The following is a 20,581-nucleotide window of genomic DNA, read 5'->3' as shown; positions in this document are numbered from 1 at the left end:
GATAATGGATCAACATTATTCTCTTGAAGGAGTTTGTTGATTGCTGCGAAATACTGCCACTCATCACCTGTAAAAAACGTTGTATCACATTATATAAATAGCAACGAAAATGTTCTAAACGACAAAAATTAAATCACAAATTTCCAAGCCATCCGACGAACTGAATACAAAAAAGAGTGTGCAGCAAACTTGACAAACAACATATTAATGGCAGGTTTTAAAAAAAAAGAAGTTTATCAACGTGTTGGCAAAGGTATACTTTAATTTAGGTATACATTAACTTTTGGGTACATTTTTCCGTTAGAATTGAATAAATACTAATGTCCAAATTTGGTCCCGATCGTGACACTCTCCGCACTTGGTTTATACGTAATTTGGCTATTTTGAAGGAAGGAGTGGAAAATGATGCGGGAATTATAGAACAAGCCTCTAGGAAGCATCTCAAAGATAATTTATGAAAATAATAAGTTTTTTTGTATTATTTGTATTACAGTTTGGTTATTGAAAATTGTATTTGTATTAAGTATGGTCATCATCCATAGCATGTAGCAAATGTAGCGTTTTATTTTTTAATAATTTGTTCTTAAATCGGTTTTTTCCAAAAATTGTAATTTTCAGTTCGTTTTTTACTTATCCGATTTTAACGATTTTTGGAAGTAAGGATATTTATTTTATTTTAATTAATCAAATCAAATTTATAGCAATGAAAAAACGAATTAGGAGGCACTGAAATACCTCAGCTTTCAAATGTGACGTGTCAGTTCTAATGAAAGTCTCAGTGAAATTTTCTGTTTCTCTACGAGTTTCATAAATCTTTAGTCGCTCGATAGAAAAATGTCATCGGAGCAAATTTTTATTTTGGAAGCGCTCGTTAACAGGATTATCCTGCAGCCGCACATAGCCATAGAAAATTTAGACGAGTTATGCTTGAGGTTCAAATTTGCACAGATTGTGAATTTCGATATCGATACCACGTACTTTCCACTGCCTGAATACGACGGTGAGTTCATATAAAAAATAGTTCCCCGGGTTATCTATTTACTCTAAAGGAAATAAACATAACCAATAATTAAAGTAATTCGAAAAAAGAAAAAAGTGATCAGTTATAAAGAAAAAATACTTTCGGTACATATTAAAAGAGTGGACAAAACGCGTTAAGCTATGTGTGTGTTTTGGGGATGGGCTCAAGGAGGGGTAAATCTAATCTACTTATTTGATTGATTAGATATTTTTGATATAGTATTAATATTCAAAAAATTGGTAATTAATAGACTCTATTTCAAGTCGCCGGTATAACTTAAAATAACAATTACAAGGTTGTCATCCACTGGAGCATACATTTCTTTGTCGAGGGCTGTAAAACTCGAGCCTCATTACTGACAAGAAGTTTCGTTAACCATTCCATTTCAACAAATTCGTAAAAACGACATTACGGTTTTTCCAACAGAATATCTTACTCTGAAGAACTGATTTCTTGGCGTTTATGGTCTGATGTAAGATAGTTGCAGCCAATTTTCATTTTTTCTAGAAAATAATCCACGAGTGATCAAAATGAATTTTGGAAAAACGTTTTTATTCACAAGTAGACCGTCGACCCTAAGGAACCTACTGGAAACCGAACCTCTGGAAATTGGCCTTTACGATGGTGTCAAGTTGTGCGGGTCAGTCACTGTACCTTGGAAATTGGAATTCTCTGAAATGATTAAGTTTTTTGAAACGATTGGAATGGTTAAATCTTGCGTAATTCATGGTATGCGGTGTTATCGTCTCAATACAAATATTATTTTTATTAAATAAAATGCAAAGAATTTTTTTCCAATTTGTTGAAAAAACAAAACTTCTACAGCTTAATCAAACACAAATCACGCGATATTATCTTTTATTTTGTAGTATATTTGGTTGGTATAGCAACTTTACAATCGGCCAAGTAAACATTCATATCGTTAAATTTTGATTAAATGAAAGCTTATTAGTTTGGTTTTTTCAGATTTTTATTATTTTAGTTAATTCTCAATTGTGTTATTGCAGAATTGTTCCCCTTTACTTCCGACTATGATACCAAAGTCGCCGACATTGACATATTCCTGAAGATGTCCTGTTTTGGCGAAAACGTCCAGACCTTGTTTCAGGTTCGCCATTTCGGAAAAAATCAAGAATTAATTTTTCGGCAAGGAAATAAGTCAGAGACATTTAAATGTGAAAGGTGTGAACCATATTGAGTTACAAACTATATTTGCACTCTGTGTGATCTACATTAACTGATTATAGGACTGATGAAAATCTGTTTAACACAATTAAATTAGAACAAAATTGTTCAGATTTTCACAGTTATTTAATGATTTATCACAGATGTTTCGGTTCGATAGTATTTACAAGAGCAGATAAATGAAAGACAGACAGTTTCTTAAACCGTGCATATATATAATCCCACCGAGTTATATCAAAAACAAATCAAAACTGTAATTACAGATTCATCACTAAGGCCTGTAGTTTCTTTTGTAACATGACCGTCAGTTAAATTCTCATCAAGATTAATAAAAATTTTAGAATATCATACGGCTTTTAAAAATTTGCTTCGAACTAATTAAAAAAGTTAAAGCAATTCTAGTTTCATTTGACGTCCAAAATCTATTTCCTAGCATTCCATCGATTGTGGTAATAGACACACTCAGAGACATGTCAACCCTATCATAAAACAGGACTTGCTAGATAGTTTAATAGTTTGTTTAGACCAAAATTATTTTGAATTTAATGGTTAATTTTATATTGCCAAAGGATTGTTAATTATGAAAAACCCACTTAGTCCACTACTTGCAGAAATTTTCATGGACAACGGAAAGACAACTGCAGTCCTTTTTTTAATCATATTAACTCCATACATAACCGTATAAAATTTACCCTAGAGACGAAACTAGATAATTCTTTAAACTTTCTGGAATTAACTATAACTAAACCACCGAACAAATCAGATTTCTCCAACTACCATAACCCCTCACACACGGACTTTTATCCAGAGACTGCTTAATATACCACTTTTCACAGAAAATTTTGAAGAAGAATTAGATATTACAAGACAAATAGCTTTTAACAATGGTTACGACCCCTCTTTCATAGATAAGATTATAACTAAAAAGCAGTTACATATAACTCGGAACTCTATCCCATATTAAACACCAAACCCAAAATTTATAAAACAATAAAATGCATAGGAGAACCTAGCAAGAAAATTTCGAAATATCAATCTAAATTTTTTTTAAATGTATATAGGACAAACAGATAGAACATTTTAGAAACGCATTAACCAACATAAAAGTTTGGATTCTAACTGTGCCACACCAATAATTAAAAATCTCTTACTACCTGTCTATATATATATATATATATATATATATATATATATATATATATATATATATATATATATATATATATATATATATGGTGCATTTAATAAAGACACGGTGTTCCCGAAACAGCTATCATAAATCATTAAATAAGTGTGAACATCTGATCATTTTTTGTCCTAATTTAATTGTATTAACTGATTAACTTAATAAAATATTATAAATAAATATAGGTTTGAAGACGAAAGAACTGAGCCTTTGGTAGCGGCGCTGTACAGTGGAATTGCGGATTTCGGAATCGTTTCCGATATTAACGTTAAACAAAATGTTTCTCTGACAGCGTTGTTCGAGAATACTATCGCCGCCACTGCTACTCCTAGTACATATAATACGTCGCCGCCGCGAGAAGACGAAGGTGATTGTTACAAAAAAACTTTCTTGCTTGAACTATTGGCATTAGGGGCCAGACAAGGTTCACCTAAACTGGAAAACCAATAGCCAGCAGGAATAGAGTTAATGCGAAAATCATTAAATCACTAAATATTTCAACTTAAAAATGCCTCGCACGAATTTTAAGATACAAAATCAAAAATTTAAAGGTGGCGCCTATGTAGTTTATGTATGGTCTGTTCTTAGATATAAGAAAGTGACCAATTGCTTTTGAATGGGATTAGTAATCATTCTTATTTCGTGTGTAATACAGCGTGTGTTGAATCGTGTGCAAATTATGCAAATTATGTGCGAGTCTAGTGTATCAAATGTAGAAAACACTAAAGAAGTTATAAATAATGTTTATTTGACTCTCATTGAACGTGGTGCCAGCAAGCAAGCATCTTTAGAAGAAACGGTCACAATGACGATAATTTCAACATCAACTGTGTGGAAAATTGTGAATAATCCCATTTCAGCGAGGAAAAAAAGAAGCGATGCTGACATTTTCCCTGTGTAGATGAAAGTGATCAAGATATAATACGTCGTAAAATTTACTAGTTATACGAGGAACAAATCGTGCCTACATTAGATATTTTAATTAACAGACTTGAAAAAGATGAAACCGGTAGTCAACACATGGGTTTTAGATTTAAAAAAATTAAAAAAAGGCAAGTTTTAATGGAATCTTTTAGAATTTGGAAATGGCGACTGGAATATCTAGAAAAAATTAGGATTTACAGAGAACAACAAAGGCCAATTATTTACTTGGATGAAAGCTGATTCGACACTTTATGATACCCCGGAAAAGGGGTGGGTTGACTCAACTCATAAGTGTAAAACAAAAGCGCCATCAAAAAGAGGTAAAAGAATAACTATTTTGCATGCTGGCTCTAAAGATGGTTTGATTCCCAATGGAATTTCTCTGTCTGCGAAAAATATTAAAGATTTTTCTCTGGATTACCATGAAGACACCACCGCTGATTTATTTGAAAGTTGGTTTAAAAACAAACTAGTTCCAAATATTCCTCCTAATAGCATAATAATTGTAATGGACAATGCAAGTTATCACAGTAAACAGTTGACTGAAACCCCTTCCTCATGTGACACAAAAGCAACAATCCAAAACTACATGTATAATAACGACATTTATTTTCACGAAGATTATACCAAAAAGCAATTAATTGAGGTTCTACAAAGCTTAAATCTACAAAAGGAATACGTCTGTGATAATTATGCAAAAAATCTAGGCGATACAGTTTTAAGGCTCCCACCTTACCACTGTATATTTAATCCCATTGGACATGCTTGGCACCAACTGAAATCTGCCATTCGTCGTAACAATGTTTTTCCCCGTGTTAACTCCAATGTCCTCAAACTTATAGAAACCGAAGTTTATAACATCCCTCCACAAAGAAAAAGCAGAACAATCGTATATCCATATTGCAAGTAATATAGAACAAATAATAATTAGAACAGGCGATGATAGCGATAGTGATAATGATATATTATGTGAATAATTTTAAGTAATTTAAATAGGTAATAAAAATAACATAAATACATACATAAATAAATAAATATTGTTTAGTATCTTTCCTAACAAAACCCCAAATAATTAAATTCTAAGCAAATTATTGACCTGTTCGGCCACATTTCATTCTTACAGCTTGCTCGGGTCTTTCCTTTATTCGTATCTGTTAGTCACTTTCTTATATCTATGAACAGACTTTACCTTATAAACGGCTGACTTTTCGTCCCCGTGTTTTCACTGTTGTTGGTGTTATGCATCATTGGTAAAACTAAAGTAACTGTCCCATAGTCTGCCATATATGTTTAAACGGTTTTTCAACGAACATCTTAAACTCGATATTTTAATTATTTTTTTAAAAATTGTATTTTTTTTTATAATAAATTCAAAACCTAAACTAAAAGAACAGTAGCTACTTATGACATTCGAATTTAACTCAATTTAACTTAAACGACGATAAAAGTTTTTGGATGACATTTTGTTCAGTTTAGATGTTGTTTTATACAAATTTGTTTAATTTATACGTAACTAATGCCTTAGCATTTGTATTTTAGAATTTATAGATTAGAATATTAAATTTAATTTTTAATAAGATTAAAAAATTCACGCTATTAAGAACAAACCAACGAAAAATAAAACAATTTCCGGAAATATTTTATAGTCTACAGCGGCGAATAATTGAAACTGTTCTGGTATGTTATGCTTCGTAAAATAGAAAGTTTAAACCAATTGTTTCAGGTATCGATGTGGATTTCGTAGACAAGGATGTGATTTCGATATCTTTTAGGCCACCTCAGAACAAGTTTTTGGATTTTATAAATATGGTTAGGTAATTAACAAACCACTAGGTAATTAATTAAGTCTTTAACGTGTTTGGTTTTGTCTGCTTTCCCCAATGCGAGAAAATACGAAATTAATCTCAATTTTGAAATACGTTAAAATAGGAAACTACTCATTTTTCATTATTTAATAGTTAACAGAGTCATTTCCACGAAATATTTACGAGGGTACACGGTTCAACTTATCGCAAAGACTTTTTAATTTTGTGTACAATTTTTAAGATTTTGAAGATATAAAGTTAAACGAAAAAAAAACACAAAATGTAAAGTTTTGCAGCATGCTTTTATAGTAGACACAGACACACATAGAACGTGCCTTATAAATTTTTTGAAAATAAAACGCCCTGTATCTAATGTACGTATGCAAGTATTCCTATTGCTTAGAAGTTTTATATTTTAATACACTTTTCAATAATTGATAAATCTTTAAAATTTTTATATTTTCTCGAAGAGTGCCGATAAAACTTTATATTTGAAATGTTGCTAAACACTGCTTGAATAATGAAAGTGCACTTAGTGGTCGATCGCTATAACCAACTAAAACTTGTTTATTAAACCCTACATTTACTCTTTTTATTTGCCATGATATATCCCGAAAACTGGACAACCATACATACACATAAATAGTCCTGATTTTAATGCCAAAAGATGTCGTTTGCATGAAAAATTTAATAACGTTATGTTTTTCGCATTATTTTTCAGTGCAGACATTAAAGATCAAGTAAAAGCGACGGTCACTATACCAAGAGGTCAGGTGGCGCGCGTTCGCTCGTTTCTGAGAAACCTGGAAAATCAAGAAAAAAAGAAATCCGATGCTCTTCAACTTACTTCAGAAAGCATTGCCAGCAAACTATGCGGTAATAAGGATTGTCCTGGCGTAAGGAGGTTCAAAAAATATGGCACGTAGTTTTCCAGATCAAAGACGTTATAAAACACAATATCGAAGTTAAGGTCCATTTGAATTAATCTTTTTTCTATTTTTTTAGAAACAATAAAATAGAATAATATAATAACCGAAAATATACGATTTTTCTTTCAAAATATATAAAAAAAATAGAGCTATACGATGTACTACAAATTAGCAAATTTCATAACATGTTTTCCGCTTATAACGATTGAACGTGGCAATTTTGAAATAATCCAATAAGTAAGAAAAATACATATTTTTTATTCGGTTTCGGTTACATTTAGAAATAAAAAATAGAAAATTTCGTATTCGAAACTTCAAAAAATTAAATATGGACTGAATACTTTATTGTAGATAAAATAAATAGAAAAATCATGGGGTTGGCTCGACAAATTGTTATAGGTATTGGTCCACTGGCACCAGGAAGCGCATTAGGTACACTATATGAATTTGTTGAACCTCCAGTTGTCTACGGCCTTAGTCATACTTACGGAACTTTATGTAATTATGGACCACTGGGAGTATTTTCCAAACCCAAGCATGAAGACGAGCCATTTACACCCATGAAGCCACCATCCAGTTTAAAACTAAATCAATCTGCACTATTGAAAACGAAATGTGAACACCATTGCAAGGTGAGAACGCATTACACTCTCTACAAGCTTGGATAAATGTTATAATAGTATTTATTTTTTGAACAATATGAGTATTTAGTAAAATTATTATTCAAATTACAGTGATAATGACAATATACTTGTTTTTAATTTGCCTTTATAACTAGGAAAAGCGTTTCTTTATATGAAACACTTATTTCACCAATTGGGTCGAGCGCTGGTCTAGAGTAATAATTATTCATTGAGGAAATAAGAGATATGCTAAAAATTAAATTAACAATTGAGCACTACAGAAATACCCTATTTAGGCTTGCTGTGAGTTTGAAGATCAACGTTTGACAGTTTTTTTTGTCTATACAAAGCTTTTTTAAATAAAACTAAATAATGGGGAAAAATGCTAGTAACGATAGTTTATTATTTACAGAATTAATTAAAAAAAAGTGAAATCTTTTATTTAAAGCGTTCTATTAATTGTCTAATCCTAAGTGTCCTTATTGTTCGTACAAAGTGTTTCTTGAAGATTTTTGTTCGCTTGATATTTTTTTGATAAAATTCTAAAGTGATTTTGACAAAATTTGGTCCATTGTTAGAAACTAAACATATTTTAAAAAATACACTAGTACAAGGACACCCAACTTTTTTATTTTTTTTTCCGGGTTTTAAGATAAAGTATCATTACATAATAAACGAACTAGCCAAAAACTAATAGTCGTAGATAAAATATAGTATGCGACATGCTGATAATCTTAAACAAATTAAACTCGTGACTAAAATGGGGTATGCTTTTTACAAAACTTCTGGATTCCTCCTGCGTCGGTTTTTGCTTAGTCGAAATTGCTGACGTCCCGACTAAGCAAAAACCGACGCAGGAGGAATCCAGAAGTTTGGTAAAAAGCATTACAGCAGCCTGTGGAAGTTTCTTTGAAAAATTAAAATGGGGTATATCAAACTTGTTGCATAATATACTACTTCGACTATCCCACTGCTGTGCTTTATTTTATAAATATCTATTCGGATTGAAACAAGACTACTAATTAAAGTTTTGTTATATTTTCATGGCAAGCATCAAAAGAAAGTTAAAACGTCGAAAACATGGCACAGCAGCACATGTCCATTAAGACTCAGAGGTGGCGGAGGAGGCGATTGTCCATTAACGCCGATATCACCGATGGTTGAATGCAAATCCGTAATGGACAAGTTCGATGATATCTTAGCTGCTTACAGGAGAGGTATAATTTCGATGTTTTAATTCATGTTAGAATAGTGCGTCGATTTTTCATAGACAATCTACGGGTCCATCCTCATCAAATTTCACTGAGACTCTCTAAATATGATAGTCTGTGCAAAAATTGTCCCGGTTAGTTTGATTTTGTATAGGTGACAGAACAAGAAATATCACACTTTTTAAATAATTAAAAACTAACCAAAACTATTGTTCCTCACGCATAACATTAACTGCTGAATCTAAAATTTGTGGTTCTCAACTTCTTGGAAAAAATTGAATGTTCTCCATATTCCCAATTCATCTGCGTCGGTCGATTTTCGACTTATTAATATTTTGCCATGTGGTAGGTTCTTATGTACCCAAATAACGTTGAAACATAACGTCAGTGACGACGTCTTTAAACACATAATGATTAATATTTAACCTGTTTAGTTTTACTAGATTACAATAGGGCTTTCGATACGTTGAATCGTAAACTTTTCTTTAAAAAACTTGCTTATTTTGGATGGCGGCGTTAAAAGTGGGATGTGTTCTAAGGAATCATATTGGGCCCGTGTTCTTGTCTATACAGCTCATTTTTATACCAGATTAAAATATTATCCATGAACTTGCTGCTGACTGGCAACTTTACATTTTATTTCCCAACAGCTCATTAGATTTATATGGCTTCCAATAAAATAAATACTAATTTAAATTATATTGCATTTTGTTCTCGGCTGCATAGTTTTGTTATGTTAATGTTATTGGTCTTTGGGATAACCTCAACTTCTCTTAACTTAATTTTTAAAATTCGCCTGAACTACAAATCTCTTTCATTAACTACCAGTGAAAAAATATAAGACTTCATGGATGGCTTGAAATCTCATAGCGATATGAGGCTTCAATCGCACATGAAGAATTAAGACACTTCTATCAAAAAAAAACTCTAATGATTTAAGGGACAAAACTGTTTAAGGAGCTGACGATCAGTGTTAGGAAATTATTGCATCCCTACTTAAGACATATTACGTCCCATATTAAAACCAAAATTATATATTATTATAAATAAATTAAAAATGTATAGGGCGTTTTCTAATTCAATGTCAATTATTAAAGGGGCGATGTTTGGATCCATTTTAAATAGAAAATTTCATATGAACATATGTCCTAAACGTCTTAACTTCTGAGATACATGGTGGTAAATTTGTCGAAAATAAAATATATTTTTTTAATATCTGTTATACCATTTTAGATATTTTAATGAAATTTGGCACGTGTATATTATTTTGGCAGATATTGATGTTGGTACACCACTGATTTCTCTTAAAATAAAAATTCTCCCAATCTCCAGTCATTTCTAAAGAAACTTAATTTCTTGATTTTTTTCAATCCGATGTACGGTTTTCGCTTAAAAAAATAAAAACCTCTACTCTGCATGGTCATGTTCGTTAATACGATAGCACCGAAAGAAATTAGTTTTTATTTTTAAGTGAAAACTGTGCAACCAAGTAAAAAAAATAAGAAAACAAACAAACTCATAAACTATGAACAAATAATATTTTGGTTAATTAGGTTGCCACTGCACTGGTTAAAAAAAAAGAAAAAAGAAATATCTATCTAAAACAACCAACGTTTACCAACTAGTGTCCTTCAGAAAAAAAAATTAGAATGTTGTTTTAACTTTTACGCTTTTAATGAAATAACATAACATCCTAACAACGTACTTTTTGAAATATTTTAATAAAACAGATAAACAATTAAGTAAGAAATAATAATAATAATAATTCTTTGCATGTTGTCATATTAACGATATTGTTATGACCATGCAGGAAAGAGGTTTTTATTTTTATGAGTGAAAACCGTACATCGGATTGAAAAATATCAAGAAATAATTTCTTTTAAAATGATAGGAGATCGTAAGAATGATTTTTATGTCAACCATCAATGCGTGTCAAAATACATGTGAAATTCCGTATGCCCGCCACTGGTGTATTTAAAAAAAAGTGGTACATTAAATAATAATTTCAATAAAATATCTAAAGTGTTATTATTAGATATTAAAACAAATATAATTTATTTTTTTAAAATTTTACCACGCAGTATCTGAAAATGTAAGACGTTTAGGACATATGCTCGTATGAAGTTTTCTTTTTAAAATCGCCCCTGTAGCAACTGTTGATCCGAAGAGTGTAATTAAACACGAAACCGAACTTAAACAATTTACTATTCAAAATGAAGTGGGTGCCAATATCAAAACGTAATTTAACATGTAACACGTATTAACACACTTGCCAACGGCCATATTCTCGTCTTCCACTGCCGGCCCCCTCTTGATACTTTTAGTTGGTACCTAAGTGGCTCACTCTAGCGGGACCGTACGTATCTACTTCAATGAGGCGCTCTGGTCGACGACTAATTCGTTTATGGGCGGATAGATGGTGGTGAGGGTGTTCATTTGTTACACCCCCTTAATTATTGACATTTAATTAGGAAAACCCCTGTAAGTCCATTGAAGTGGTTATATGGTAGAAAAGCTATTTTGAACATTTGGTTTTGGTCGATTTCGTATAATAGAGGCACTGTTTATTTATATATTTTAGCCCTCGGTCCTTGTGGCCAAGCGGTTTGTCCTTACGCTCAAAATATATCCGTGGAGACATGCAAAAAATCGTGCGTTCACACGGACGCGATGCCGGTGCAAGAAATTCATTTCAAAACTGAACTGCCACCTACGGAAGTTGAGCCTCAAGAAAATAGGTATCCCGCGGGATGTGGTTCGCTCAAATGCGCGTACGCGAAATACAAAATCGGACTGTTGGACGAAGATGCTCAATTGGAGCTGCAGTTTTTGCCACCTGCGTTAAGGAGTAATTACATTTAAATGCTTTTATTTATAGGTGATTCAGGTTCATTTGAATTTTCCCATTGGTCTTTTGTTTTGGAATTGTCATTATTTTTCCACCACGGTTGTGTCGAAATTTTAGACGAGGGATTGCCGAAGTGCTTTCCTCCCCTGTTTTACTAATTTTGATATTTGATCATCTGCCATATGATTTTCCAGATATAAATTTCCAACAAATTGTCATTTGCACATTAACTACAATATAAAGTTTGTTCTTGCAGCTGAAAGGAACATGTTTCAGACAGATAATGACTGGGATAAGATTAATTGCAATCGTATAAAAGATTTTTGATTGGTTTTGAAAAACTACGCTATTGTTCAGATCTGGTCCCTGGAAAGTGTCCGGGCGTAACTCCAAATGAAAACTACGTAGATATTGTGTTGCAGAGTATTTATCCGCCATACGGTACATCTTTCCGAACGATTTTTAGTTAATGAAGTTTTAATTAAATTTATTACACTTGGAAATGTTTTATGGGGTATAATATACACCGATATGGAAGAAGACGTTAAACGGTATGCCCTATCTGTCCCATATTGTTTTCTAATAGCACAGGAATTTAACATTTCCAGAAATTGCCCTTTCTTGTAACTGGATTCAAAATAAATATTATTTTAAGTCATCCATTACAAGGGCCTGTTATGCGGCATATTTTTTAAAAGATAATTTTGAAAACATTCTGCACTTGTATCTGCAAGATAGAAACAACAGCAATCAATCTTCAATAAACCCCTTCTCCTTAATTACGTTTTCCTTTACTCGAAGGTGCTTTTGTCTGACAGTTATTACTAGAATCAATCTATCCTTTGGATACTGTATCGTGTATACCAACCAAGTTTCATCTAGGACCTACAATTTTTAATTTCATTGTGCAATCTGTGCGACCATTTGTTTTTGGTCTATTTTGCGGTATTTAAATCCTATTTTACATGTAACTGTATGAAGGGTAGCACGGCTAATAATTATATTAGTTACACCATCTTCTAGCTAAATTTTCAGTTTATCCAAAGTAGTACCAATTTGATTTTGAGAAAGGGAATATATGTTCCTTGTGGTCATATCTTGTTCACTCTACAGACAATGAGATTGACAATCACTAGGTTTTAGATTTCATTCAATGATTAACAATATCCTTTTTAGAAGATATTAGCGTTTTTGTAAGTATGCAGGTTTTTTTAAATCTTCTTAATTAATGAATTCTCTACTTATTGATTGATTTCGACGCGATATAGCGGAAAAATTAGTGAAGCTTTTTTGAAACGCCAGGTAAAAATGAATGAATTATTCAATGGTGGCCCTGATATCAGCTAACACGTGATCGACATCTACTATTCTTATTGGTTGTTGGATTCACCTGTTAAGAGGTATGAAGGCCGTAATTATTTTTTGAAGAAGAGATTTGTTTATATGTAGATGTGAGAAACGTGAGGTCCGTGAACAAAAATATATTGTTCTTAAAAACACTTTGTTGCGATGTTAAAAAATTATTGATTAGTGTTATTTAGATTCAAGAATCCATTTCCCTATGATTATTTTGACTTATTTTATCAAAAGGGAAATTCGGTTGAACACATCAAGAAATAATTAAATTTTCTAGTCAGCGTGGTCACTTAAGTATATAACATATGGGTAATACTATATTAATCGCTTCACCCAAAAACAATTATTGATGAAATTTGGTGAATGTTCGACATCATGTTTATAAAGTACCCAAAATAAAATTTTGTTCAAATTGAAATATAAAATCGCAACCATATTAAATAGATTTAAATTTTTACCATAAAGTGTAAAACTTAAGTCACTACTCTTCACTAGAGTATAACAAAATCTACCGAAAATATTTTTTATTAATTAATTAATTTGTTAATTTATTATTTTTTTATTTTTACCTCTCTAAATTGTAATAAAATCAACTCAACTTGATTTGGTTTTAAAATGTTAAAACGATATTTACTTTACATAAACTTTGATGACGATTTCGTGGTGATGCGTTTGCGTTGTAGCGATTTCTTTGAAATCGAGGATTTAAGATAAATAAAAAAAAGAACACTTTACTAAAGTATGAATCTAATTCATCAAAGTAGTTTGATTTCTAATTATTTAAATTAAAAAAAAACAGATCAAGTTTGTTCGATTTTTTTAGCACATTTGTAGAAAACTGGAAATAAATTTTTCAGTATTTTCAAACAGATTTTTTAAATGAAAAATGTCAGTTTTGACATATAAGGGCCAATGTTTAGAAGCCTTTAGAAAACTGATTTATACTTTTCGTTATGATGAACAAATTGTCCCCAGGAATAAAATTTGCAAAAGCTTATTAATAAAAAAAATTTTCCTAGCCAATTTAAACCTTTCATTCGATCGAAGTTTGGCGTTTTGGCAAAACAACTTACACTTTTATTTTTCCATTGGCTGCGGGGATCCCAAATGCAAATATCCACCGACACCGGAATTGCCCCCGATTCATTGGGATTGTCCAGATCCACTGCCCAAAGATCAATGCAAGAATCCAAATTGTCCTCTTTTACCAAAATTACTGAGAAAACTTCAACCAAAACAAATGATGAAAGGACCATGCGGGAGTTCGGAATGTTCGTATGCTGTACCAGAGCCATGCGACAACCCAACGTGCCCGTTTTTACAAAAAGCATGTCCAATGGCAACAGAACAGGCGGCCACCAAATCGAAGAGCGAAGAAACGACTTGCACGAATCCAGAATGTCCTTTCGCGAGCGAGAATATTAACAAAACCATAAATGACGAAAATGATCCAAAATTCAAGGGAGAATTTGAAACGTGCGGAAATCCCGATTGTCCTTACAATAATCCTGTATCTGAGGTATCCAGTGACACGTTAAGCATATTAGAATTCTTCAGTCGAAAATCGAAAAATACTATAACAGTTTAAAGAGTGCAAATGCAAATTTTTATGCATGGTTTTTTTAGTCAAGGAATTTAAGGAGTAATATAGATACGATACGCAAATAATGCGTGGATAAAATAAAAAATACACATTGTTAACATTTAAATTTCCTTAAGATCTTAATCTAAAAATCTTCTCTGTTATAACAATAAAAATATTAAAGTGAATCAAAAACGAAAATATCAAAAAAAGAATTAACGTGGCCACCAAATTTAATATAAAAACGTCTATTCGAATTACCTACAAATAAAAACTTCAGGCTTTTCCCCGAAAAAGCTTTGCTGTTTTTTTATACATTTCATATATTCTTTACCAAAAAAAAACGCAAATAATTTATATAAAAACTGCCAAGTCCAAATGGTCAATAAACCCTTGAGCTCTCCAACCGTGTAAGCAGAGACAACTAATACAATTTCAAAATCGTCGGCAAAAAGGCACCGATAGCTGCTAAATTGTCCTTTATATTCGCAAAAGTCTTATGTAGTTTTTGTTAAGGTATATCTCTCAATACAGATCACAATATTTGCTTACTCGTTTCGAGCGTCTAGTAGTTTTTTTATTTAAAATGAAGCAAACGCTTGTAACCCATTTATTGCATTTTGGAGCATTTGAATTTCAAAACCTATTTTTCAGAAAGGCTCTAGAGTCGAAATTTGCAATAATCCAAAATGTCCTTTCAAAAAAAAATCCAAAATGAGGCAAACTGTATCCAGGAATGGGAAGAAATACAAAGCAAACAACAAATTCTTTAACAATTTCGCATGGGACTGCAATAAACAAAAAAGTAAAAGCAGTATCGACGGAAGGTAACCGTAAAGCCTAAAAAAAATGCAATAAAACATACTATTTGTTTCCCCGCTAAAAATAGTGTTTGTTCCAACCCACAGTGTCCATACAACATGAAAACAAAGGAAGATAAAAGCAAAAATGAAGACTGTAGTTGTGAAAAGGAGGACAAAAGCATTTGTTCAAATACAGAATGTTCCGAATTCAAAGCGAGGTAAGAGAGCTAAAGGAAAAAATGTAATGAAGGTTTGACAATCGCAATAGTATTGCGGTGCTTTCATATTAGCGCAATAAAATAAAAGTAAAAATTAATTTAATTATTTTATTTAATTTATTTGAAATTGCAGCTTAGTAATATTTAATTTGTTTTCCTTCAAATTGGGTAGAGAAACTTAGAAAATACTTTTTAAAAAAATGCTTTGCATGAAAAAACATGTAATAACTTGTGTACCTATTTGCATTTCAGACCTTTAAAACAATCGGAGCAAAAATCTGTTTGCGACGACCCTTACTGCCCATATGGGCAGCCCCTGCCATCGTGTGGGATCCCAAACTGTCAATACGAACTACTTTCCGCTTCCTTTTACTGCGAAAATCCCGTGTGTCTAGTTAAAAAGGATAAATGTCGAGTAAACAGTGCATCTGAAGAAGAGAAACAAGTTGTCGTAGATACAACAGCAGCGGTAAATAATAATAATAACAAACAATTTATTGAATAAATAAATTAGAAATCATATGACTTCAAAAATGAGAGTTTCAAAGAATTGTAAAATTGGCATCTTGTGAAGGTTTCGAAAAATACACAATTGTTTAGAATTATTCACAAAGCCTTTTGAAAAATTGGCGATAAATTATTATCGCACTGGATGATATTTGCAGAAATGTTTCTCAAAATAATTTGTAATATTATGGGAACTGTCCATTTATAGAATGCTTCAATATGCGATCATGTACCTTGCGAAGATAAGCCCGGAGAAGAGTGCGAGAATCCGGACTGTGGCTTTACAGTGGAAAAACCAAAAAGGAAATGTAAGAGGGGCCGAAAGAAAAGAAGTAAATTCGTCTACACCATTGGAGATACATATCCGGGAACCAAATTAGGTCACAGAGAGTGTATAACGCCCAGTTTTATGGTTCCACCGAATATGGGATGGCTGTGGAATATCCGGACCCCCATATTGAATTTGAAAGTAAGGTTTGTCATAGGCGCGGAGCTTTTAATTATTTTTATTTAGCCTAGAAGAGGTTGGAGGCCCGGTGCTTTAACCAGAATCATTGCTCAACGAATTCGGGCTCATAGACAATCTAAAGGATTAGGTATGTTCGCACTTCCGAGTTTCAAAACGGAGGGGGCTCAATATAACGAGCTCAAACTTCAACCGAAGCCAACATTACAAATTCAAAAAAAGGAAGGTTGTTATTGGATTACTATGAATCCCCTAAAAGATCCGCATAGTTTGGTAAGCATGTGTTTCAATCACCTCACAGTGAACGCAAGTGCTAGTGATTTAAGTTTCATAATTTTAGTACACTACTGGTTAGTTTGCTCTTTTCAATTTTTGTTCTTCCATTTTATGATTTTAAAATTCAAGATTGCGAATTTAGTATTGCATCTATTCGTTTGTACCAGGGTTACTACTAGCAATGGTCTTCTGCTGTCTCTCGGGAAATATTGGCCGTTATTACTGGAAATTATTTTTCCTAGGAAGGCCGCTATCTTATTTATCACTTATAACAAAAGCGTTCTTATATATTAATTTTTGCCAATACCCTTCGGATTAAAAAATTTCGTTGATTTTTTTAAAAGCTTATATTTCTTTTTATTATTAAACTTGTTGCATTTATAATTTTCAAAAAAACGCGCAACGTTTATTAAGTTGAAAGATAGCGCCGACTAAAGTTTACGATTCGGACATTTAAATAAAACCGCATCTAACTTTCCCCTGCCACTTGGTTTTAAAAGATAGGGCAAAATGGTTCAAACAAAAAAATCCAAATTTGCGAAAGATTATGATTATTTCTAATACCTATATATCCAATTCAAAACTTTCTGTTTTATTACTTTTTGAGATACTGTCTGTGGAATAGCTGGTACATATTTTTTGATTTTTCTTTTCGACTTGTTAATTGGGACGAAATTAAAACAGTAAACTCCGTTTATAATGTACATGGGATACAACATTCTTCCTGGTCTGGCCAAAATACTCTTATACTTTATAACTTCTACTACGGTTATAAAGTACAATATTTTCACTATTGTTCTGGTTATAAAGTACGAGTGTACGCTAAAACCAGATTATTGAGCGGTGGTTCCCCGAAAAAATCGGAGATTTTTCAATAATCATTTTGCGAGCGAATCCACTTTATTGTTGTATGGAAAGCTAGCACGATTTTTTGAGTTTATCGTTAAAACGGCGGATCGGGGCAAGTCTTTAACTGTAAAAGAAAAGATAGAGGTTATCAGAAGTATTAACAGTGGCATCGATAAATCGGAAATTGCTAGACAAACGAAATTGGCAAAAACAACAACATCTACAATTTGGAGTAATCGCGAAAAGATCAAGAAAACAAGTGACTGTAAATCGCACAGGATTAAAAAAATTAGAAATCCTGTACGTTCAGATGTATATAAAGCTATTTTACGATGGTTTCAATTTCGAAGATTCGAAAATATTGCAATAAGTGGTCCAGTTCTGAAATCGAATCTGACTCGAACGTATTAAAGTTCCTCACAACATAAACGTCGGAAAAATTTCTGCTGAAGCAGGAGATGTTAACAAACAAGCTGTGCTGAACTTGTTAGATGAATAGATCAAATATCGGATTAGAGTTTTTGCCTCCGAAGAGCACCTCAGTCGTCCCACCAATGGATCAGGGCATAATAAAATGGCTTAAGACATATTACCGCAGATATTTTTCGTATCCTTTGATCCCAGTCAAGTGAAAATAAGGTACCTTTCAATATCACTATCCTCGACTATATAAAATTACTTGCACAATGTTGGAATGATGTCACTTCAATCACTATTTCAAACTGCTTGCGATGATAATTTAATAACAACGGAGTTATTAACGGATAATGATATTATTACTTAACTTTCACAGCCAAATCATCCTCAAAGCTCTGATAACGAAAACGACGATGATGTAAAGTTTATATAGATAGATAAGTTTTTAGTTTAGGTAGTTTAGTTTCTTTCGTTTTTAGTGCCTATATTAGTGTATATTAGTTTTCAAATTTTATATAAAATAAAAACATGTAAGTACCTACATGATTTTTTTTGTTCTTTTGATAACGTACTTCCTCTTACAGAGTACTCATTTTTTGGTCCCTAGAGGGTACTTTATAACCGGAGTTCACTGTATAAGCAAATAAAAAAAAACACATTTCATAAATTTCAAAATTCATAAATATATTCGCAAATTAATATTTTTAAAATATGATTTGCATAATTGGGATATTGTATTTATTACGTAGAGTGAGAATGAAAACCCTTATATGGAATGTAGCCCGATGACATTCAAAATAACAAAAAACAACAAATCGATGGACATCTGTTGCTGCAGCGACGAGGATATGAGGAAATCTGTCTCATCATCTAGCAGCGAGCTGGATATCGAATTTACTCCCCCAGCGGGCATTATTCATCCCGAGCGATTTAAGAAAAAGCGTGATGTCGCCTGTGCGGAGTGTCAATACGATCCGTTCGATTTTGAAGTTCAAACGAAGAAAGACGAGAAAAAGTCTGATAAAAAATCAGCCGGCAAAAAGACCCAACAGGCAAAAAAGGGAAGAAAAAAATAGTTTTTTAAAGCAAAAGAAAAAATAAATAAAAATATAATTTGTACAATAATTTGTAAAGTTGGCATTTATTTATATTATTTATCTATTCCCTACTTAAGTGAAATGTTGGGGCGAACATTTTTTAAATCAGTTCTCTTTCGTATTCGATGCAGACATTAAAGCTAATACGAATTAGCGTTATTACACTCTAAGCTTCCAAGTACGGTTTTTAGATTTGCACAACTTATGCAAAACTTAAATTCTACTCAGGGTGTTATTTAACAAGTGTTAGATATTTCACAGTTACTATAAACGCGCTGTCGTTTTTGAAATACAGGGTGGCAAAATTTTATTTATAATTTATATAAAAGTTTTATATTTAATTTTGTAGGAAAAATTATGTATGAAACTAACCAAAACATTTTCGGAGATTGATTTAGACACCAGAGAGATTCGCTATGAAATTTTCGCTTCATTTTCAGTTTAGTTCAGTTTCATTTACTTTATTTACTGACAGAGATGACTACTTAACTGTTGATTTCAAAATTAAATTCCTGTTTTTTATTCTTCTGTTCGTAAAAAGTAAGAGATAGGTATAGAATATGCTATCTTGAATTCTGCGTGAAAGTTGACAAAATCTAGTTTTTGCCCCACCCTGTATAATATCTATTTACTGCAAAGAAAAAATATGATAGACGTGTGCGATCATTTTTCTGGAAATCTATCTGATTTTTAAATGAACTTGTTCCATGTTTTAGCCGTTCACGTATATAAAATTCGTATCTCTGCAGACCTACTTCGTCTGCAATTTATTGTTTCAAAATCACATTCAAATTTTAAGTAATTTATTGATCCCAGATGCTGCGCAGTGCAGAAATGTTACATGTGAAAAATGCTTACTTCTTTTTCCGTTGACCCTTTCTGAAAACTGATATTGAGCTGGAATGAGCGTTTTTTGATTCAAAAAGGAGAATGCTAATGGTAGCACGAATGCCACGCCAAAGAGCAAGACACCAGTGACCACTATCGATCCGAGGTTAACGTTTAACAGTGATGTTCTTGCCATATTCATTGATTTCTGCACTGGAATATTAATAAATGGAACATTAAAGTCCAAGTCCATCTGAAAAGAAAAAATAAATTGTCATAGATTAAAATTGACATATTATACTAAGTAGGTAATAAGTACATAATTACATATCCTTCGAAATTAAATTATACAGTGCCGCACTATACTTATTTTTTTAGTGTATTTCTTAAGCGAATTACATAACTGAATTTTAATAAAATCAACTTGACTTTATTTGGTTTCAAAATATT

At 32.1% G+C, this 20,581-nt stretch overlaps 1 protein-coding gene across 1 annotated transcript; it reads left to right on the top strand.

Moving 5' to 3' along the window:
* Window positions 1–762: 762 nt before the first annotated feature.
* Window positions 763–19,312, top strand: LOC132708157 (uncharacterized). Its single transcript, XM_060680297.1, has 16 exons — window positions 763–1,000; window positions 1,529–1,750; window positions 2,029–2,203; window positions 3,578–3,759; window positions 6,040–6,130; window positions 6,843–7,039; window positions 7,450–7,682; window positions 8,725–8,890; window positions 11,466–11,735; window positions 14,180–14,607; window positions 15,325–15,497; window positions 15,560–15,691; window positions 15,944–16,160; window positions 16,407–16,667; window positions 16,713–16,937; window positions 18,956–19,312. The coding sequence occupies exons 1-16, from the start codon at window positions 835–837 to the stop codon at window positions 19,280–19,282; spliced, it is 3,465 nt and encodes a 1,154-aa protein (XP_060536280.1). The 5' UTR covers window positions 763–834; the 3' UTR covers window positions 19,283–19,312.
* The last annotated feature ends 1,269 nt before the right edge of the window (window positions 19,313–20,581 follow it).

This window comes from Cylas formicarius, unplaced genomic scaffold, assembly GCF_029955315.1.
Source record: "Cylas formicarius isolate icCylForm1 unplaced genomic scaffold, icCylForm1.1 PGA_scaffold_10__41_contigs__length_53128322, whole genome shotgun sequence".
Lineage (NCBI taxonomy): Eukaryota > Metazoa > Arthropoda > Insecta > Coleoptera > Brentidae > Cylas > Cylas formicarius.
This window is presented reverse-complemented; position numbering and strand designations above follow the sequence as displayed.